Source organism: Notolabrus celidotus, chromosome 14 (genome assembly GCF_009762535.1).
Source record: "Notolabrus celidotus isolate fNotCel1 chromosome 14, fNotCel1.pri, whole genome shotgun sequence".
Lineage (NCBI taxonomy): Eukaryota > Metazoa > Chordata > Actinopteri > Labriformes > Labridae > Notolabrus > Notolabrus celidotus.
The window spans coordinates 16,610,168-16,632,528 of NC_048285.1; the positions used below are offsets into that span (position 1 = coordinate 16,610,168).

General features: G+C 39.7%; 1 protein-coding gene across 3 annotated transcripts in view; it reads right to left on the reverse strand.

Annotated features, from left to right (window-relative positions):
* Window position 1: 1 nt before the first annotated feature.
* The window catches only part of LOC117825242 (clathrin heavy chain 1-like), a 43,144-nt gene continuing 20,784 nt past the window's right edge, over window positions 2–22,361 (reverse strand). The window contains exons 8-34 of one of the 3 annotated variants that reach the window (XM_034700963.1): window positions 21,943–22,143; window positions 21,461–21,613; window positions 21,172–21,294; window positions 20,112–20,249; window positions 19,728–19,892; window positions 19,401–19,581; window positions 19,137–19,300; window positions 18,878–19,003; window positions 16,709–16,851; window positions 16,306–16,540; window positions 15,993–16,115; window positions 15,719–15,864; window positions 15,269–15,452; window positions 14,952–15,144; window positions 14,650–14,807; window positions 14,361–14,525; window positions 14,085–14,192; window positions 13,813–13,980; window positions 13,541–13,690; window positions 13,208–13,339; window positions 10,633–10,743; window positions 10,294–10,464; window positions 9,395–9,616; window positions 7,863–7,883; window positions 2,238–2,275; window positions 2,057–2,132; window positions 1,413–1,525 (exon numbers count right to left, since the gene is read on the reverse strand). In XM_034700963.1, coding sequence (XP_034556854.1) covers window positions 2,102–2,132; window positions 2,238–2,275; window positions 7,863–7,883; window positions 9,395–9,616; window positions 10,294–10,464; window positions 10,633–10,743; window positions 13,208–13,339; window positions 13,541–13,690; window positions 13,813–13,980; window positions 14,085–14,192; window positions 14,361–14,525; window positions 14,650–14,807; window positions 14,952–15,144; window positions 15,269–15,452; window positions 15,719–15,864; window positions 15,993–16,115; window positions 16,306–16,540; window positions 16,709–16,851; window positions 18,878–19,003; window positions 19,137–19,300; window positions 19,401–19,581; window positions 19,728–19,892; window positions 20,112–20,249; window positions 21,172–21,294; window positions 21,461–21,613; window positions 21,943–22,143 — 3,750 coding nt within the window. In that variant the 3' untranslated portion in view covers window positions 1,413–1,525; window positions 2,057–2,101. Of the gene's footprint in view, window positions 1,526–2,056; window positions 2,133–2,237; window positions 2,276–7,862; window positions 7,884–9,394; window positions 9,617–10,293; window positions 10,465–10,632; window positions 10,744–13,207; window positions 13,340–13,540; window positions 13,691–13,812; window positions 13,981–14,084; window positions 14,193–14,360; window positions 14,526–14,649; window positions 14,808–14,951; window positions 15,145–15,268; window positions 15,453–15,718; window positions 15,865–15,992; window positions 16,116–16,305; window positions 16,541–16,708; window positions 16,852–18,877; window positions 19,004–19,136; window positions 19,301–19,400; window positions 19,582–19,727; window positions 19,893–20,111; window positions 20,250–21,171; window positions 21,295–21,460; window positions 21,614–21,942; window positions 22,144–22,361 lie in introns of all 3 variants that reach the window. The other 2 variants (XM_034700964.1, XM_034700962.1) reach the window with 2 other exon arrangements.

Sequence of the window (22,361 nt, forward strand, 5' to 3'; positions counted from 1 at the left end):
AAACAGTTTTTATTTTTTATTCAGTCTAGTATTTTCCTTTCAGTCAATTCATATCTTTCCACTTATTAATGACAGGTCCCCATTATCACTAATATGCATGACAAAAAAGGAATTCAACTTAGACTAGGGATAGGATGACACTTTACACACAGCTTAAAGCATGTAAGGAAGTTAAGTACATCAAGGTAGATACAGTCTCTTATTTCAGACCATTCTTGACAAAGAACTATGTGTACTGAGACATAATTTATTCATCTTAACCATCTAAACATACAACATATAGGAGTGCTTATGGATCTAATTAAGCCTTCATTAGAACACCAAGGGTTCCACCAGCCTGTATTCTTCTGCCTCCTTGATACGCTTGTGATGCTTAACAAGGGAGGAAACAGGACAGAGGTGGGGGTCTCAATCTAAAAGTTTTAACTTTGTCTTGTTCACATCTGTACACGCAAAAAGGTAATGGTGACCAAAGGAAACACAACACCTGGCATACACAGGCCTCAGAGTAAATACACACACATACGATACAGTTAAAGAGTTAAGGGCCCTTAGGTGTGGTAGCCGTGGTCCTGTCCTTGCACGTACACATACACAGTCTCACACAAACACTGTACACAGCACAAGAGGTCACCTAAATACATGGATCTGATGAAGGAGAGCTAACACCTAGTAGGGAGGATTGGGGTGGCCCAGTGCAGGCTTAGATGGAGTAAAACTCTTATTTAGATCATCAATTCATACCCACACAAACACACCCTCATTCACACAACATACATCTGTTTGCATTTTAAACTCCATAAAGCTACACACCTGTGCAGATTATACTATCATGACTTAGTGTTGCTTGCTATTGCCATTAAAATGGCGATATACGCTGAAATATACGCAATGCTATCTTTTACTCAGAATATACAAGGATGAAATGCATTATACAGACAAATGAGACAATGAAAGCTGTTCACATATTCAGTACATTGAAATAAGAGCTTCTCTACAATAGTTTCTCAACAAGTGCAAAATCCAGTTCTCCTCCACCTACTTCAAAGGTTCATTGCTGAGCTCGAGCGAGTCCACTTCTGCACAGATCATAAACCAACTTTAAAAAAAGACAGACAAAAACAAATCTCAACAGGTCAGAAACATGGAATGTAATGTCATTTTTTTTCAAACAATGCAAATAAAAGTCCTTCAATGCAGTTAAATTTTCTCTTGTAAAATACAACAAAATAAAAAATACTCAAAACCAGTGTGGGCTGTTGCTTGCTTGTGGCCCCTGTTGTGAGTAGAATACCATGGGAACATGGTGAGGAACACAAAGAGAGAAAGACCAATGGCCAAAAGAAAGCTGTCTAGTGAAGGTTTGGTCAGGGGTGGCAATCTGGGTTGTTGGGTGTTCACATGCCGTAACCGAAGCCGGGCTGCTGTGGCTGAGCATAGCTTGGTGCTGTATAGCCGTAACCATAAGCCTGCTGAGGAGGCACTGCCATGTTGGACCCTGATGTGAGCATGAGTTGTGGTGTCCCTGCAAAAGAAGCATCAGAGTCAGTAATTTAAAGAGCCTAGCTGTGGTCATTCTATGAGAATTATTCACTATAGTTCCTTTCACACATGCTTTTAACTCCTTAAACTTTCCTGATATCAGCCAGGTAAGGATCATGTGTAAACTTAATTTGCCATTCATGGCTGTTAACCCTTTATCCAAACGTCAACCAGCAAATCCCTTGGTAAATGTCCAAATAAAGTTGCTGTGGTATGTTGTGTAAAGAAAGCAGGTAATGATATAATTACAGTAAGAAGGTCAGGATGGTGATCATTCATCCACAGTTCAGTTTTACTGCTTTTGCTCTAAACTGCTGGTCTCAGTTGTCAGTTTCTTGTCTAAGTATGTTGCATTTGTGTTACAAAATGAACCCTTCTCTTGCCAAAATCAAAAAATGTTTCAAGTTGTATCTGGTCAAGAATATCAGAAATGTATCAATGTATATGTTTTCTTCAAATGTCCTCTAAACACTGTCTCACAGCTATGCAGTCATCATCTGTGTTGTCTTTTTACCGTAAACAATGGGTTGGGACTCAGTAGCTTGCTCCTCCTGTTTCCTCAGGGACTCGGAGGCCTCCAGTTTGTCGACCTGTGGAAAACACATCCAAATTGACATTTTTATAATCAAGATAAGTTAAAGCAGGTGGGGCTCTTGAAGACCAAGGGCTGAGCTGCCAGGTTTGCCAAAACTGACCTCTGGGTTATTTCACTGGCTGACGGATGGGACCATTCCTGTCAGGCGAAGATGAATACAGTCCAGATTTCAATAAAAACAGGCTACAGGAGGAAGGCTTATGTGTTGGGAATGAGCAACTGCAGCTGGTAACCTACTGGCTCTATTAAGCTTGGGTAAGACAGTTTCAGATAGACATCACTTTTTGTGGAAAGTGGTATAGGTAGGGAGAGGGGACAAAGACAAACATATACTTGGCAATAATGGTCCCACCATCCAGCCACCCATATCCACTTCTCTACTATGTGGTAGATGTAGAGTATGCAGAGAACTAACTCCTTGCCTGTAAATTACAACAAAGACACACATCTATGTATTTCAACCTTGGCAGAATATCAAACCTTATCCACATTTTCTGCATAAAAGTTGGACAGAGAAGCACAATAAAACTTGATTAGCCTTTGGCAGCAATAAGGATTTGTCACTTCTTTCATTAATAACTATAATAATGTTTTAACTGTTACCATAATGTTAATAGAGCTAAATACCTGATTTTGAAAAAAAAAATCCATCAAGTGAAACTTAAAGAGTAGCTAAACCCCCAAACCACTTATTTTAAGCTAAAAACTCTAGATCTGTGTATTTAGTAGAGTGGTTGAACAATTTAGGTCCATATTTTAACATCTGAGTAAAAAATGTTTACATTCATCAAATTGTGTTAGAGCAACTGCCCTTTACAGGTTGAAACCCAGCAACTGCAATTGCATTTTTTTATTAGCTGATCTGGTGGCAGGTGACGACTTTCGTCACCAAACCCTATAAAACTTACCTGGCTTGGCAAATTGTGGGGAGTTAAGTGTATTAAAAGAATTGCAGTGGTTGATTTAACTATGACTTTAGTTAGTTCATGGATTCTATTGTTATTATCGGTTGTGTTAGTGTAGATTTTAGAGTTGTTACATTTTCAGAATCTAGAAAGTTAGTTAGCGGTTTCAGGCAGTAGTTTGGTTGTGAGGTTTTCCCAATTTAAGCTAGCTGGTCACTTTAGGTTAGGGTTAGCTTTATTTGTAAGTTATCTTTATTTGTGTGTATTAGGAAATGTATTGACTTGTCTAGATCTTTGCTTGTGTTGTTCTTGTTCTCATATGTACGTCGCTTTGGATAAAAGCGTCTGCTAAATGACATTGTAACATTGTAACATTGTAACATTGTAACCTATGGTTACTCGTACTGAGCAGGGTTACAATTGAAACAACACATCATCAGAAGGGTAAAACGATGGTCTAAACCAGGGGTGTCAAACATGCGGCCCGTGGGCCAAAACTGGCCCGCCAGAGGTTCCAATCCGGCCCGTGGAACAACTTTGTAAAGTGAAAAAATTAAAGAGAAGACATTAGAAAATAGATGACTTGCTGTTTGCATAATCTGGTTAAGATCATTAAGACTTTTTAGAGCACTATAAGATGATCAACTAACTACTAACACTAGCACTACACCCCTGCCTACAACATTATCCAGCAAGCAAACTGTTCATGCTGGAGCTGAGGGGTCCAAAATAATCAACTTTACCTTGTTCATTATTATAATCTATCTGTTCTTTTGCTGTAAACATTACACTCTGTGTCAGGTGAATGGGTAACCTGTGTATTTGGTGTGTTCGCAGCAAGTTTCAGGGCTTAAAGAGTAAAATATTCAGCCCACTATGAGACTCATCATGGCAAAAAATACAACAGCTGTTTTTGTAGAAAGATAGTTCATTGAATGTAAACATTTTCAGAATGTACTTGTACTTTTTGCACAAAAACAAAGTGGAAAATTTAGAGTTGTCATTATTTATAGGGTTATTATGTTATTATTTTACTGGTCCGGCCCACTTCAGATCAACTTGGGATGTATGTGGCACCTGAACTGAAATGAGTTTGACGCCCCTGGTCTAAACCCTGCTCATGTTCCCTATTAGTGGGTGAACAATCCAACGCTTAGTTAAATCTGCTTCACAATGATAGGAAGAGACATCGCAGAATCAAAAAGCAACGTCCCTATGAATGCTTGGTTGCAATAAGTGTGTTATCCCTATGGTAGCTTTTCTGTTACAGTGAGAAGTACCCGCTTTCACGGTCGGTATTCATACTGAAATTCAAGATCAAGCAAGCTTTTGCCATTCTGCTCCATGGGAAGTCCCCACTTGGAACAAGCCTGCTTGCCTCCCCACCTCACCAAGTAAGTGAAAAAGTGATAAGAGTGGTGGTATTTCACCAGCAGCCGAGGCCTCCCACTTATTCTACACTTCTGTCTCTTCATAGTGCCAGACTAGAGTCAGGCCCAGCAGGGTCTGCTTTTCCCCCTTTCCCATAGCTCTATTTCGCTAGTTAGTAAGGTAGGGACAGTGCGAATCTCGTTCATCCATTCATGTGCGTCAGCAATTAGATGATGCAGGATTTAGCTAATCCTCACTTTGCAATGATTCACTTTATTTAAACAGTTGGATTCCCCTGGTCTGTACTAGTTCTAAGTCAGCTGCTAGGTGCCATGCCAACTGGGCCCCCCATGGGCGCCACTGTTTAAACATGCGCTGATAGCTGTGTTCACATACTGTATGTCAAAATGGCAAAGGAGGGACAACTTCTGTAAATATGTGTATGTCTGTACAAATAAACAAACAAACTTACACACACATACATACAGGTTAATCAATCTGAAATAATTGCAGTTAACATAATCATAATGCAAACATGTCACACATTGCAAGTAAATTTTAACATCTCTGGAACAATGCTAGCAGCCATCACACATAGCTGAATTAAGTTATTCTCTGGGTGCAAATTACTACAGGAAAATATTAAGCAGCCCTTAAAATGAACAATCTCAACTGCCTTAGTTTTCTCTGTGCTTAAGTATTTGCTTAAAATCCAAGCAGCAGTAACTAGTAGAAAAATCGCAACAAAAAATGCTGCCGGTAAAAATCTTCAAAAATTACAGTTAGTGATAAAAGTGTGAAATTTTAAATATTGATAACATAATTTTATGACGGTACCAAATGGTATAACAGGAAGACTTTTGTGTAACAATGAATAGATTCAGTTCTCTACATACTCTGATATATTCAACAGTCAATCTGATTAAGCAGGCTGTTAAAGAAAAGACAAGCTATTAATTGTCAGATTAAGGGTTTAAGAGACATGCTAAAGCAGCAGTTTAGTAGTTTTCTTTCTGAAATGTGCATAGAAAAGAAAGTTTGAAAAGCAGAAAGCAATGTGAAGGCAATGTGATTGAGAGGATGTACAGCCAGTTAAAGGTTTCCCGAGGTAGGCACAGCCAATGTCTTGTAGCTTGGCCTGGGTGCTGCTGTCACAAGGGGGCATCATGCTTGTTGTACATTGTGTGTAAATGTGTGTAAAATAAATCAATCTATCTATCTATCTATCTATCTATCTATCTATCTATCTATCTATCTATCTATCTATCTATCTATCTATCTATCTGTTTTTCAGGGATGCAGCATTATAGTTAGCCTACGGTTCAAAATGTACCTTTTTTTGGGTCATGGATTATGGCTAGGTTCGGTTCTAGCGGCCCAGGCGGTCATAGTGATAATTTGGTATTCCATTCTTAGCCATTTAAGCAAATTTTACAGGAAGATAAAGAGGTTAAGAAAAAATAAATATATATCTTTTCTTTGTCTTACTTTAAAAACTTTTATTTGTATACACATTCCTGGTCATTATATAATTTGAAATAAATACACACAAGTGTTGTGCTTAAATATGCCTATACTTATTGAATGCAATGTCTGTGATTCGATGCACACAGTATGTTACTGTAACTGCACGGCCTCGTTTTGTTGCTTTTTTCTAGACATAATATTATGGTTTCAAATGTTTCATTGACATATAATTTTAGCTGAGGAACTAAATGGTGTACGTTGTCATGTTGTAATTAACTCTGGGTCGCTGCCATAGACAGCTTGCTGCTGTGGATGTTCCAGACACCAGCGACAACAGCTACTACTACTACTATCCATCTCATCACTCACATCACTCTCTCTTTCTTATTGTCCTCTATCCCTCTTTCCAACCCCAACTCTCCACATGGCTCTCTAACATGAGTCTGGTTCTGCTCGAGGTTTCTGCCTGTTAATAGGAAGTTTTTCCTTGCCGCAGTAACTAGCTAAATACTGCGAGATGCAATGCTCATGGTGGATTACGATAAGATAAGATCGAGTCCTGTCAGTAAGAGGGGACTGGATCGTATCCTGTCTTGATGTTGGGTCTTCAAAATACATTTTTTCATATATATATGAAAATACATACAACATTTGTCTCATGTTGTAATTACTGAAAGCTTTTTTTCAGCTTATTTAAAGCTCAAACTTGACCAGGTTGGCTTTGCAAGGTAAGTTATCTAGCCAGGTTGAAAGCAAGCCAGCTTTGTGACACTGCATCCCAGCAGGAAGACTAACGGGCACACATACAGAACCAATTCAGGGAGAAAAATTACGCATAGAAGCTAGTTATACCAAAAAAGAAGATACCGCAATTCGCAAGCGCGTATTAAACTGTGGATGCTGTACTGAGTGGTTCAGCATTATACTGAAAATTGTGGCATCCCTTATACATGTGTGTGTCAATGTTCTTCTATGTTACTAAGATAAATTTAGCAATAAATAAATCATATATCACAACAGAATAACACAAGGTCAAATGATATAAGTTCTCTTAATGAATTTCACTCAACTAAAACAACTATTCACTGGATCTTCTCTTCTCAGCAGCTGAGTTGTTCATGTTTAGAATAACTAGAATTAATTTAAATTTATATTCAGGTTTGTGAGAAAAGCACAGAGTATGTTATCCAGAGTGGTGCTCTTCACCTGCACAAATGAAGAGCTGATGGGCATGCTGTAGTAGGTGGATGGCTCAGAGTTTCTGAGAAATATGACTCCCATAAAGTTTTTCTCATAAACAAGAAAATAAATCAGACTCTGAAGCCCCCCCTCTCTTATGTGGTGCTGCACTGCATGTTGTACACCATCGTCTCTGTTTCCTTGTCTATAAAGTAACATTTTGGTTCATTTCCACTGCTGTCAGGTTCCAACATGAACCTATGGCTGATAACATGACAAGGGTGTTTCAAATTTTTGTTTCATACTAATTCAACTTTTTTAGTCAAAGTTAGAACAAGAATAGTTAGTGATTGGCCAATCAGCAAAATATCATGCTGTTACCTGCTGTGACTATGATTTACCATCTACACTGTAATCTTACAAATAAAAAGTAGTCTTTAAACAAAGGATAAAAATGAAAATCCAGAACCAATTCTGGCTAGCTTTAGTTAAGATCAAAGCTAATGCTAACTGTACTGCTTTATTAGTATTGATTTAATAGACAAACACGAATCTCGGTCGATCCAGAGCCATCACTTACACCAGCAAACCTAGCAGAGCCCTGAGGGATAGGTAGGAAGAGCCCTGCTCTGTAGTCCCTGGGTTGGAAGGCGGCTTAGTGGAGAGGTGAAGTTTAAAACCAAGAAGCAGAGTGACATGGAGGAGTTGGTTCATGCAGTTTCTATTTCACTCCTTCAAACTACAAGCTACAGGATGGGGGTGAGGGGACCAAAAAATGATTAAAAAATGGATTCAACTATCACCTTTTCCTGTATGGCATCAACCTGGAAAGGAGATTCAGAGAGGCAACTTAAAGAGGGAAAAAAGAAACAGAAATCTACCAAAATGAAAACACACAAATCCAGAGAGGGGGATGCTGGTAATATTGCCCCTTTTGATACAAGACCCAGAAGACTTATGGAGTCTTAAGATCTCTCTGGTACTGTGAAGTTGATGCTACCGGATACGAGCTTTAAAAATGAAATACAAATATGTGGTGATAGAGACAACTGTGAGTTTAAACTAGGGATATTACAAAGCCACTAGTTTGCTAGTTGTTTAAACAGAAATTTTAATTCTGACTTGCTGACAAGTCCAAAGGTAAGAAAAAGCTAAGAAAAAAGTCAAAAACACTTTATGTGGCAATGCTAACTATGAGATCGCAGAGTCTGCTGGTAAACAATGTCAGCAGGTTTTCTTAATGTGACTGATGTTTCCTCCCTGCAATTTGACGTCTACATGCCTGTGTTTGTGAAGCATGGCTCCTTTTGAGTTAAATAGACACTGCTTACATACAACTTTAATTTTCTATAGCAAAATACTACCAAGCTACAAATATTTGCGCTATGCTATGAGATGCAATCTGCTTTTGTACTTCTTTACAACTGGATAATAGTCGTCAACAACCGGAACTACAGCTCTGCTAGAGACGGATCGCAGCGCTACAGCTCAAACACAACAAATTACCCACGTCTCAGTCCTACAAGAATACAAATATCAATGACCCTTCAACTGACTAGTAAGTCTGGTGTCGAATAGCCATGGCGACAACGTTTAATTGTGTAGTCGACTTAACAGGCACATCCCCAGTTTAAACTCTTCTGGCTTTTGCACATATGCACTCAAATTAAAGTCAGAGTTTCCCTTTCAGACATGTATCTCACAATGGGAGCTTTTCCTAGTCAGCCATTCTCAGTACTGGAAATAGCTTGCCTGACAGAAAGTTAACAAAAGAGTAACTAGAAAAGTAAAAAGGAATGAGAAAATAGCATAAAGCAACAATGTTGACAATGACATCAACACCCTGTCCTCCTCATTCTATTCACTAATCAGCTCAATAGCACATCACACTAACTCTGTCCTATACTGTTAAGTCCATTTAATGTTTTGTTTGACACTAGTATTCCCATTTGCAGACCTTACTAGCAAAGTCCTGAGATGTTAAGCAGTGCAGTGCATCTAAAAGGGACCAATCACAAGTCAAGCATCAAAGCATTTAGGATCTCTGCTTTAACACATTTGTATGAAAAAGTAGCTTAAATGAATAGAAATCCAATAATGACACTTAACTACGACAATGAGCATGCATGTAGGAAAGAATATAAAGTACTGGGGGGGCTTTATCTTTGTCTTCGCAAACACTGTCTCATAAGTATTCAATCCTAACAAGAGAAATATACTCAACATATTGGACAACTACCATTAAATTACCTTTTTTCACTTAAGTGCCTTTGTGGTTGAATGATTTTTTTTTCCTCAAAAAGCGATGTACTTTGGTTACCTCTGGCCAACTCACCTTAGAGAGGTACTCCCTCATGACCTGGATGAAGTATGGCATGGAGAAGTCCATAATGTTGTGTCGCCAAGCGGTCTCCAGCACCACATCAGGCCGCAGTAAGTCGTAGCAGGTAAAAAGGCAGGCTGCAAAACATTCCCTCTTGTCTTCCGTCAGAAACCAAGCCAGGAGCTCCTCTGCCAGCTCAATGTCTTTAGACTCTGATGCATACTGCATGGCATCCTGAAGGGACAAAGGCATATTAACAACTGCATAATTTTGACTGACAGGACAGTGAAGATATCTGACATTTTGAATTTTAGTTCAGCCAGTTAATTTTGGTGAATTATACAACTATTAATTATATTGACTGGAGGTGGGCGTGGTAGTATGCTGATTGCAGGTTGCGGGCACGCACCTGTCATTTTAGAATTATTCTGATTCACTAACATACGTAAGGTGGTGAGAACAAAAATTGCCTGTTACGCACGTGTCATGAATCCGATGGTGATTTTGCGTATGCACTTATTTTATGCGCAGAGTAAGAACATTTCTACACATCTATTAGTGAATGAGGCCCAATGAGTTTGTACAGAAAACTGGCGCTGCCAGCGGTAAAATTGGTGGCAGTGGACACGATACCGAACTTATCCTGCCTTTTTCCTGTTTTGGTCTCTTATGGTTTTCCCGCTGCATGTAACCAATGTCCAGCTTAACGTACTTCTTTCTGTGCATCGATATGATAAGAGTTGATTCTGCAGTGTCTGTGATTAGAGTCACAGCCCTAGTATCACTCTGTTCATCATAGCAACTCTACTATTGAGAGATAGCAGACCATTGCTATGAAATGATGTTATGGAACCACCAATCAGAATCAAGAAGTAAACACAGCTGTGTAATAATTAAAGTTAAATATGTACCTTGTAAAGCTTGTCCTTCTTGCAAAGCTCAACACTTTGTTTCCAGCGGTTGTTGCCCTTGAATAGATAGGCTGCAATCCTCCTAAACTCAATTAATTCGTGCTTCTCCAGGCCCTGGGCCAATGAGATGTTGTCAAAATTGTCATAGGCGTCGATGGAAGTGCGCAGTGCCTAGATGAGATTGAGAGCATATATGAAACACATCTGAGAAGGAGACTTGGAGACATATTTATCTGTCTGGTGAACATTCAGGAAAAAAACAGCATTTGATGTAGACAAAGACATTTTAAAATGACTTAAAGATATGATTCTTAATTGTGCAATATTGAAATGATATACCGCGTAATCTTCCTCATTGATGAAGAGGATGTTGAGTGCCTCATTCACAGATTTGTTGTTGTGAGTTTGGACAGACCTTAAGTAGGGCTTAACCAGTGGCAGCTGTTTCACCTAAACAATTAGTGATACAAAAAAAAGAAAAGTCATCACTGTTCATTTTTGTTACCTATAATAAACACGTCTAAGTCAATTCAGGGGAAACACAGTTACCCCAACCATAAGCCACATAGGGTCCCCCCAGTTCAACAATCAGCTCCAAAGCACATTTTACAAAGACCATGCATGGTAGAAACACATGTTAACAATCTCCTTATAATTTAAATGAACAACAAAAAACTTTGAATAACTAAATAAAACCAGCTTTACAACTTTAAGTCTTCTGAAAGACATGTATAAGGTGACTTTAAACAAAACAGTCATTTTTAAAGGGGTTAAATCCTAGGTACTAAGGCAACAAAGTATCAAGCACATAGGGCATACTACTGCAATTTGCACCTTCAAAGGTATCAGAACAGATGTCCCTTTTTTGTAGGTAACAGTCATCAAGTTTGGCCTTTGTGCCTGAGCAGAGCAGTTTGTAATTTTCTTCCAACCAGAGTCTTTTCTTTGTGACCCCTTTGGTTGACTTGAGAGCATGAACCAGTACGCTCACACAGACACATGGAAGATAATTCAGTCCAGTATGTGTAGTAGAGAGCTCAGAGAAAAGAGTGGCAAAAAATAGCATTGTCTATTCCATCTGACATTGCAAGGGTTGTCAACAGAGGGGGGAAACCTCCCTTGTTCTCTCATTAGAGCAATTAGAGCTCCTCCTCGTGTACCTGCATCTAGGTTTCAAGGAGATGGGTAATTGAAATCAATCAAATTCAGAGCATCATAGTTCCACATATGCTGAAACCTGAGAGTCACTTTTTTAAGCTTTGAGCTTACAGATTACTTGTTTCATTCATAAACTGCAATGTGTCATTTTTGGTATTGGATGCTAAACTACTACCTATATTTAATTTAATTTACTCTTTTTAAGTTGCTTGAAGGAAGGCATCCCTCTCTATGGCATGAGCTGCAAGCATGTAAAGGGGTTGTAGGATCTTAATTTATGTGTACTGCACCAGAAACAGATATAAAATCTCTTCCTAAATAACAGAAGTTTCCATGCTTCTCACACCCAACAAGGAATATAAACTTAATCTGGGGATTCACTTCCTGAAGTTTGGTTAGCCTGCTGAAAGACAATAACAGGGTGTGGATTTTCGAAATGGAATGTCTTCTGGTCTGCGTTTGCAGTTGGAGTAGAATTTAACAATTGGGGCTGGCTGAACAGACACCTCCAATGACATCGATATCCTACCACCTCTCTTCAGCCTGATTTCTTCACATGGTGATAGGTAAAGCAGTGCTTCTTATACACAGGTCTTCTATACCTGGGCAGGCACACCATTTACACATTTTTTTGCTATGTAAAGGCATCAAAGATCAATCTGCCATTGCTCTGCACCCCTCTGTACACTAAGACAGACTACTAATGACATTGCTGTAATCATATTGTGCAGCTTGTTTTTACTGATGCTATTGTGCACTCTCTTCCTTTTGCCATGCCTGTAAGAACAAGCCTTAGATCCAACTGTTGTTTTTATCTCAATGTTAAAGTTTTCTACCATATCTCTAATTTCCTCACCATGAAAGTCTGCACCATTGTCACTGTATAGATCTGAGGTAGACCAATGGCCCTTATTTATGAGTGGATGAAGAAGTTGATAATTTTTCACACTGAAACATATAAAGTGCTCGATGATATGAAGACACCACACAAGGTTCCAGCGCATGCACTGAAGCTACAAGCAACTCCACAGCAGAATTTGGCTTTTTGTTGCTGTGTCTACCGTAATATTTGTCTTGATTTCCCACACTATTAAGGAGTCTCTATAGCCCGTCTATGGATACATGACAAAACTGTTTATAGTGTTCATAAGGGTTTTGATTTTTTCGTCTGGAGGTTTTCAGTCACTGCAAAGACAAGGATGCTTTTCTAAGGTGTCTCTCTGACGCTCTTTCTCTTTGATGTCTACAAAGAAGTGCAGAGCTCAAGGAGAACCGATACCTCAGGTCAGTACTATCGACAGCATAACAGGTTCTTGTGCTGATTTAAAGCCGACACTCATGGTCATGTGTTTGTGTTTGTGTATCTTACGTTTTCTCTCACCTGCACTGCAGGCAGTCACCAGGGAGAACTTTAAAAGTTATGGCTTCACTCAGGGGAGCTATTGTGCATTCAATTATAATAAACATTCTCTGGGTAGAACACACTCAGTTACCAACAGTCTGTCTCCTTGCCCAAAAGCACCACACAGCGCATGCACACCCCAGTGTAATAGTCAACTGTAAACACATTTTACTGTAAAGACCACAGTAGAGATTTCAGCAATCTCTCATGATATTTCCTTCAACTATTGTTTTTGTTGTCCTTTTTTTCTCGGCAGGACACCTTACACCAGTCCCTTATTACTTTACACACATGGTTTAATCTTGTAAGACATTTTGTTAACAAATACAAGAAAACTATCAGAGAAAGGTTTACCTTACTGAAGAAGTTAACAGCACGTGTGTGGTCCAGTCTTGGAGAAAGGACAATGAGCAGGTCGTTCAGTAACATTGGTTTGAACTCTAGATAAAATTGGACTGCCTTGTAGTACAACTCAACATTGGCCACCTGAAATAAGAAAAAACTCAATTCAACAGAGTAACAACAATAATGTTTCTGTAAGCAATAGTACCATGGCCTCAATCTAACCATTACTACAGCAATCACTGGTCAGTATAAAGCCATGGTACTGTTGCTTATTGAACTGGTAGCTAGAATGACAGCTACCACCAATAATCGAGTTTCCCAATTTATTTTTTTTCTTTTTACCTTGGTGACAATGTCTTTGAACTGGCCCTCTTTCCAGGCATCAGATGGGTGGTTCATCATGGTGATGATGGCGTTGTCATATTCCTCATATTTGTCGTAGAGAAACACAAGCTCTGCCCAGAGGTGGGCCTGCTCTGCTGCCCTAAGAACCTGATGAACACACAGGTTATTATTCATTTATAAAGTTGTCAGCAGATCATCAAGATTCTCAAGAGTAAATAATATGAGTGTTCATCCAAGTGATGCTTTTTGGAGCGGTTGCACTTGTCTACCTTTGGGATGTTGACGCGGGACCAGAAGAGCTCCAGGTGCTCCCTCATCTTCTGGGGTTTGAATTTTGAATAGAGGATGGCCAGCTCAGTAAACATACCCATGTGAGCACGTTCCAGACCTAGGGCAGCTTCCAACATGGTAATCAGCTCTTCAAAGTAACCACGGTCCTATTGAGTACAGATAGACTTATTGAGACTAAACACACATCTTTATATGAGTAAACAAAAGACATATGGAAGTTTGTCAAGTTGCCCCCAGTCTCCCCAGTTACCTGGTAGTAGTTGATGAGTTCCTCCAGCTCATCTGCATGGACGACAATATGAAGGCCACACATTTGGGCAAGGCGAAACTCTGTCCCATCCACACAAGCAAAACACACCTGAAAGAGAAAAGAGTCATATGAAAGTTAAACATACTGTAGGTGTCTGCACAGTACACCATCTGGATTTCAATGTTATGGATCCTGTAGAGTGCAAAGTACTGCAAAGAGAAAAAATGACTCTAAAATACGTAAGAAGAAATATAAAACCTGATACTAATTTCTTACCTCTTTCCAGGTGCGGGTGCTGTTGGCCTTGCGAGCTCCATCCACAGCTGCCTGGTATTCTCCCAAGTGCACAAGAGTGGAGGCCAGACGGCCAAAGTTCGACACATTGTTGTAAAGCAGTTTCGCCGCATCGTACATCTTATCATCATAGCAACGATCGCCCACCTGAAGAAAGATGAACAGTAAAAAAGCAACTGTAAACAGCCAAGATAATTAAGCAGTAGTTTTAGAGAATGGAGCAGACACAGCAGTGTAGACGAGTGTATGCAGTATGATTCCCAGGACATACTTGCTGAATGTGAGCATTATTGGGTCCATTGATGAACTCTTCCAGTTCAGCCAAGCGGTTAGTCTTGGCAAGGGCAAAGATCAACTCTGTTTCAACATAAGACTCGCGGGCCTTCTTACGGGCCATCTGCAGAAACTTCACCAGGTCCTCCCAGTTTCCTGTACACAACAAACAATTTTGATAAACTGTTATGTTACCAAAACACTATTTTAAGTTTTTCACAAATTAATAAAATCAATAAGTGACAAAACAGATAACAAATCCTTGCACCAAATGAGCAAAGAAGGTAGAGCGCATCTTACCGCCTTGGGCAGCGGCTTGTCCCACCTCCATGTAAGCAGAAGGGTCATCGGCCTTGATATAAGAGTCAATGGCTTCCTTGACCATGCCCTTCTGGAGCTGGGCCTTTGCCAGCTGACTCCACACTGGTGGCTCATTGCAGCGCTCAGCAAACTCATAAGCTCTGTCTAGGTTACCAATGTGCTCGATCAGAACCTGGACAAATATGGACAGCAAGATGCAGGGGTCATGGTTCATCGAACACAATCATTTTGTAATAAGGGTCATGAACATGATTTCATAATGTGCTGAGTATGACAGCTATTAGTTAGCAGCTGACCTGTACAGCAGAGGTGTTAACATCAAATTTTCGAAAAATGGCAAATGCCTCTTCAAAAAGTTCATTGCTGATGGCAATGTTTGCAATATCTGGGGCATCGTAGTTGTCTAAGCGGTTGATGTACTCCATAACACGTGTTCGATCAGCTTTAATTGCTGTTAGGATGAGCAGATTCTGGAGGTTTCTGGAACAAACAACAAAGACAGTTTCAGTAAGTGCATTGTTCTCTATGTCCAAAAAAGCAAATCATTAATGAATTAATGAGTGTTTTTCTAAAATAATCATAGTTTATGAAGCTTCTTTCAAAGAAACTGGAACAAACCACTACTTAGAAGACCTGTTGCTTACTTATGTCTTACAAATATCTGGAATGCTTTGGAAACTTCAAATGCATCATTTTAGAAAAGAAAGACAAAAAAATGAAATACAAGTGCCCTCAAACCTTCTCACCTGTGCTCACTAAAAACAGAATTATCCAGGACAATCTTCTCCAGAAGCTCAATGAGCTCATTAGGGAGGTCAGCAGTCATGAAAGCCTTGACTGTGACAGAGACTTCCTCTGGATCCTGGGTCTCAGACAGTGCTGTCTGAACAACCTGCAGCAGAGAGGAACAATGGACCTGATCTCACTACAGCTTTTGTATTGAAACCCAATTTTTACATGAAAAATTGTAAATTATATAATGTTGCATAATTTGGTACAGGAGATGTCATGGACTCTAACCTGGTCAATTAGAGGCCTTCTGTAATTGTTGGTTTCCAGCAGCACGCTTGCCCACAGCTCAGTGTCCTTGCGACGCACAAGGTAGCGGGAGAGACTCTTGAACAGCGAGTTCTCATTGCATACCTGAGATGTATTTAAAAAGGAATTAACATGAGACATTTACAGATCAGAAATGTCTTGATTTAGGAATGTATGTACATTAGAAGAAACACAAGAAACATCAATGAATAAAGTGAGGAGCAATGCATCTACATAACTATCAAAATGCTGTTCTTTTTGCTTTCAATAGAACATGATTTTAATTTAAACTCACGTGGATCAGCTCCTGGTCACACTGTCCTCTTTCATAAGCCACACAGGCAAGGTGAGGGTCTCGCTTCTCACAGTACTTGCCAACCACGCGGCTGTCATAGAAAGGGTTCTCCCTCAGGAAGCGCTCAGGGTTGTTGTTACTGTCAATGTAGATCTTGGCCAGAGCATTGTGGGTAGCAGGCTCCTCACACCCTTCATGAATACGAGCCTCCAACCAAGGCAGCAGCAGCTTCAGTCTGTAGATATACACACAGTCAGGATTTTACAGAACTGTAGCAAGCCTGATGAAAAAAACATTCTGACTATTACTAGATAAGATAAGACAAGATAAGATCAGATGAAAGGTCACTCAAAGAGCTGATTATACTTTTGCCATGTTGCTCAAATAGTTTTTCTCTTCATACCGATTTCTTTTCTCCACTTCAGCCACAAGTTCATCTGTCGAAAACTGCCCTCTAACCACCAGGATCAGATTCTTAATCACATCTTCTGCACAATCGACGTCCAGTAACCCTCCAATGACTACAGGCAGACGGCTTGGATTCACCTGGAATAGATGATAATTGAGCCACTATATTTTCACAGACAACTGAAAAACAAAAGTGTAACTTCAAATGGAGCATAGCAGTTCAATCTGTAGCATGCTTAGCAACACCCATAAACGTATACCCATCACCCATCAGCTATAACATTATGACCATCTGCAAAATAATGTGTAGGCCCCCTGCATGTCAGGTCAGGGCTGTTTAACACATGGACTCTGCTAGACCTCTGAGGGTGTGTTGCAGTATCTGGATCCAAGATCACTGCCATAGACAGCCTGCTGCTGTGGACGTCCCAGACTCCCGCTTCTACAGGCGTGCCGGACTCCAGCGGCAACAGCTGCTACTAATGCTACTACTACTACTACCACTACTACTATCCGTTTCATCACTTCCATTGCTCTCTCTCTCTCTTATTCTCCTCTATCCTTCTTTCCAACCCCAACTTGGTCGAAGCAGATGGCTGTCTAACATGAGTCTGGTTTTGCTTGAGGTATCTGCCTGTTAAAAGAAAGAAAGTTTTTCCTTGTTGCTGTAACTAGCTAAATACTGGGAGGTGCAATGCTCATGGTGGATTAAGATGATATAAGATCAAGTCCTGTCAGTAAAAGGGGATTGGATCGTATCTTGTCTTGCTGTTGGGTCTTTGTTAATAATTAAACATAGAGTATGGTCTAGACCTGCTTTGTTTGTAAAAGCGTGCTGAGATAACGTTTTTTGTGATTCAATAAATATTAATAAAGATTAATTGATTGATTGATTGAAGAAGTTAGCAGCAGATCATTCAAGTCCTTTAAGTTGTGAGATAGGACCTCAATGGACCGCACTTCCATAGCTCTGTGGTCAAGTTCTGATGCTCACATGACCATTGTAGGCACTTTGGGGGTGGACAGTCACCATGGGCTGCCAGACCAGGCCGGTTTATGGCTATCAAGCCTTATACACAATAAACTGCAGGTTTTGAGATTATAACTGGCCTGCTGACCTGGTGCATGATTGACAGACTCCAGGCCAGCTGATTGCGAACTTCACTGGCATTTTCAGACCATTTAAAATACTGTCTTAAGAGATCCAGCCACATACTTTCCAATCGTTTTTCTGTGATACTGGGGTTAAGCATATGAGTTTGTTGAGCCTGTGTTTCATAGTTGAAAGAGGCTGCTGCCAGTTTTGCCCCTGTCACTCCTCAAAGTGTACTCTCGGACACAGACTTTAGCAAGCTATTGTTTTTAAAACGACCACTTCCAGGCCAAAACACAGGCAAAAATTAAAAGTAAAGGTAAAGAAAAGAAAATCACCAGGAGAATCTAGAGAGAGAGAGAGAGAGAGAGAGAGAGAGTCACAGGGATTATGAGAGAAGGGAGAGAAAGATCCAACTATACTGGCAAGACCGCTGGGGTTGGCTGGAATATGAGGTGGCTAAAAATTCAGGGCTTGATTCACTAAAGGATTTGTGCCCACAAAATTGGTGCAAATGAGCCAGAAGACATTGTCTAATTCACAAAGCATGCACAAAGAGTTTAATGCTCCACAAACTGCACAAAGAGCAACTCACAGTCCAGCTTTTGCTCCCCATACACATCAGTGAGCCTTGTCACTGTCACCCATTTTCCTTCTTGGACCGGAACAGACGCTGTACATTTGGAAAGCCTCTTACCCAGTTTACCATCAGAATTTGGCCCTTGTTGAAGTTGCTCATATCCATACACATGACCATCTTCCCTGCTTCCAACACATTAACTTCAAGGACAAAAAGTTCATATCACCCGAAACATATCCCACCCTCCGAGGTGCCATTGTAAAGAGAAAAACAATGTTATTGTCTTCACCTGTCAGTGATCATAATGCTATGGCTGATTGGTGTGTATAAAACTGGGGAAAGAGGAAGCATATGATAAAGGATAGAGTTTGGAGTTAATCATAGTATTTAATTTCACTAATGGTTGAATAGAAATGATGTTAACATGCAGCTACCTCTTTTCCATTATTTTCATTTTAAACACAACTGCATGTTTAGAGGTAATAGCGTACCTTCTGGACGTAGATTTCGATGTATTTTTGGAGGCTGTTGCGATAAAGGTAAAGAACCAGATCATGGACAAAATCAAAGCGGTCACACACAATGATCAAAGGCAGTTGGTCAGTGAGCTTGGCTTCCTATGAAGAAATGAAGAAAACATTGAAATTAGCTTTTTTATGTTAAACAGTAGCCTGGGTAAAATAGAGACAAAATGTTAGGGTTGTTATCATTCTATCAGTGATGTCACGCTCACACTTGTTTACTGTTTACCTTGAGAAAGTTCTTCACACGTTCAGGGTCGTAGCAGTTACTCTCTCTGCATATTCTTTCCACTTCTTTGATCTGACCTGTCTTGCAGGCAGCCTGTATATATTTGAAGTGGACCTCTGGATCTTGGCTGAAGTTCACAATGGACCCCAGGAAGTAGAACAAGCCTGAAAGACAATGAAAACCCCCAAACGACTTTAAAGCTTGTTCTTTTCTTAAAATGAGCATGGAATATAAGACTATGTAACACTTATGCTCCCATGTTACCTTCAAAGCTCTTGAAGGACTCAAAAAGTTCCGTGAGGGACTGAGTAGAGAGCTGCTCATGATACTTAGAGGCGACCTGGACACAGATCTGAAGGTTTTGTCGGATGTTTGCCGACAGCATTGCCCTCAGACACTCTAAAGAGTCCTCCACTGATAAGGAGCCAAAGAAATTAACCAACCACTGCAGACAAAAGATAAAGACATAGATGAAAGAAAATATAGCATTCACATACCAATACATGATAAGAGATTTATTCTTTTTATTTATTCATTCACTTGTGTATTGTCATTGCCAGTATTATTTTGTGCTCATAGCCTGTGCTCTACCTCAGGGTTAAGAAGGTGTGTGTGCACCACAGCCCGTTTTATGTCGTACAGGTCGGTATAATGCTCCAGTGCCCTCTGCAGGAGACCAGCCTTTTCACACAGCTGTGCAACATGAGCACGATCGTAGTGGGTAAACATTTGATTTCCTAGGATAGCATCTGCAACCTACAAAACATCAAACAGAAGCAGATACAATTTAATGATGTTAAAGCTTTGTTAACATGGAACTTGAAAGAGAAACGTAGTCTTTTATAAGAAGAAAGAAAAACTTAAGGTTTTTTCAAAAGCAATATATAAAGAAATAACAAGCAGATATTTGTACTCATTCTAGCATTTTGAATTATGCCTCCGAAACCTATCTGTGAATTTCTGATTCTTACATACCTGTGGTGCGTGGACAAGATTCATTTCCAGCAGTCGTGTCTGCAATTGTCCTTCCATAGGCCTGTTGTTCTTCAAGGCATCAAGTAAGAACGACGTACACTGCTGGATCAGGTTGTACTCCATAAACACATCGACTATCTGAAAACACAATAGAAAAAAAATCAATATACTTGTCAATCTTTCGGATGTTCACCTTTCACGATTAGTGTGGCCTTCCCAAAAACCTTTTACCTACTTAAGTTGCAAGGAAACTTTTTTTGGTGCAGGTAGAGTACCCTACCTTCATCCGTCATCTCCTCAGACTGTCAGTTGCAGAGGTGGCCCCCACACCTTGCGATTAAGGCTAGCTTGCTAGCTGGTCAACCAGCATAAAGATCCACTAACACTCCTTACCATGAAGCAATTCTCAACTCAACTCAGCTCATTTCTATTAATAAAGCACCTTTCATACATTCAAGCATGCAGCCCAAAGTGCATCACAAAAGAACAGAGACAGAATACAACAGCAATGGGTAGAAGTATAAAGTAAAGTGATATAAAATACTTCAAATATAAAATCATGATAATCAAATCAATAAAATCGGAGAAATATTAGAAAAAATTAAATAAAATCAATTTCAAAAAATCTGATATTAGTTACACGGTATTACCGTATGCTTATTTTTAGAACAATATCAATATTCCTGTTTTTTTTTTTTTAAGACGGTTATAATCAAAACTAGTATATTGAGACAGCCCTAGTTAGTTTATTAGCTTTCAATATAATTGCATAATTCTCTTTTTCGAATGACCATTTCTTGGTTACATTTTTTTAATTTAACCTTTATCTAACCAGGAAGTTCCATTGAGATTCAAATCTCTCTTTCGGTAGAGACCTGGCCATAGTAGCATGAGATTATCTTCTTAACTTAAGGCTTTAACTTTAAGATATACTGAAATTGACAGTAAACCGCCCAAACATGCTGATGAAAAGTAGGTAAAACCCAGTTCTTTACTTTGCCGGCGCAAACAGTAGGTACTTGTAGAAATCAGTTATAGTGATGTTGGTTTCTTTTGTTACCTGTGTAATATCAGCAAGGGGTTCTTCATCTTGAACCAACATCTGGGAAAACTGCAGGCCCTGTTCTGGACTGATTCGCATAACATTCCTTAGCAAAAAGATCCAGTCTGGAGTGTAGCCCACCTAAAAGGACAACAGATCATTGAAATCTGCAATTAACCTGGGTTGTGCTGTAGCTACAATGGAACCACAAGAAAACAATTGAACACATATTTCAACATTGCAAAATAGTCTTTTGTAATACATAACAGACAAACATATAAAACAAATCACAAAAATTGTCACAAACCTTTTTGGCATACAGCACAATCTTTTGGAACTGTCCAGTTTCTGCAAAGCACTGAATAACTTTATTAGGAACGTTGGCTCTAAGGTAGACACTGAGGGCAAGAGTAGGATCTACGGACTTCACCAAGTCTCCAAGCTCCTCTGAGCACTCCAGCTGTAAACAAATGAGCACACACACAAACAATAAAGTTTAAAAAAAGACCAAAATATGGAACAAGGGACAAAACAGCACACATTGACCTGGACTGTAGAAGAACACCAGGCTACATGATCTAACAAAGAGATGTCTGTCAGTCTTACTTTTGAGAAGTCACAGGTAGAAATTTTAATAACAATGTTTCTTTGGAATACATGTTTGGGCTTCAAGTCTGAGTCCGTCCAGCATCCTGTCGGTTTGCTTTCTATTTTTCACGACAAAATGATTAAATCTATCCAAGAAAACATTAAGATTGTTCACTTTAAAACCAACTGTTGGTCACCAACCTTGTCCTCTTTCAACCATTTCTCTAGTAGCTGCTTGCGTCCTTGCTGGAGAACAGGCCTGCACAATTCCAGAGACTCAAACTTATTAAGTTGGCCTTGGTCCAGCAAGATACCAAAGTATTGGAGCAAAGGAGAAGTCTGGCCTGGTTGGGCTGGAACACTCTGGAAGCGGCGAATGGTGTCTGGGGTCCGCAGGATACCCTGGCGAAGAAAGACAATTAAATAAACAAAAGTAATTGACAATGGGGGTTTTCTAGCTTTGGAAAGTCACTTTTGAATAGAAGGTTATTGGGGAACAGTCGCATCAGCTGAATGTTGGTACATGCATTTGCTCTGGAATTTGTCAATAAACATATAACTGAAAGACTGCATCCCTACTTAACTTTTCTAATTGCGTATAAACCATTTTGGTGCAACAT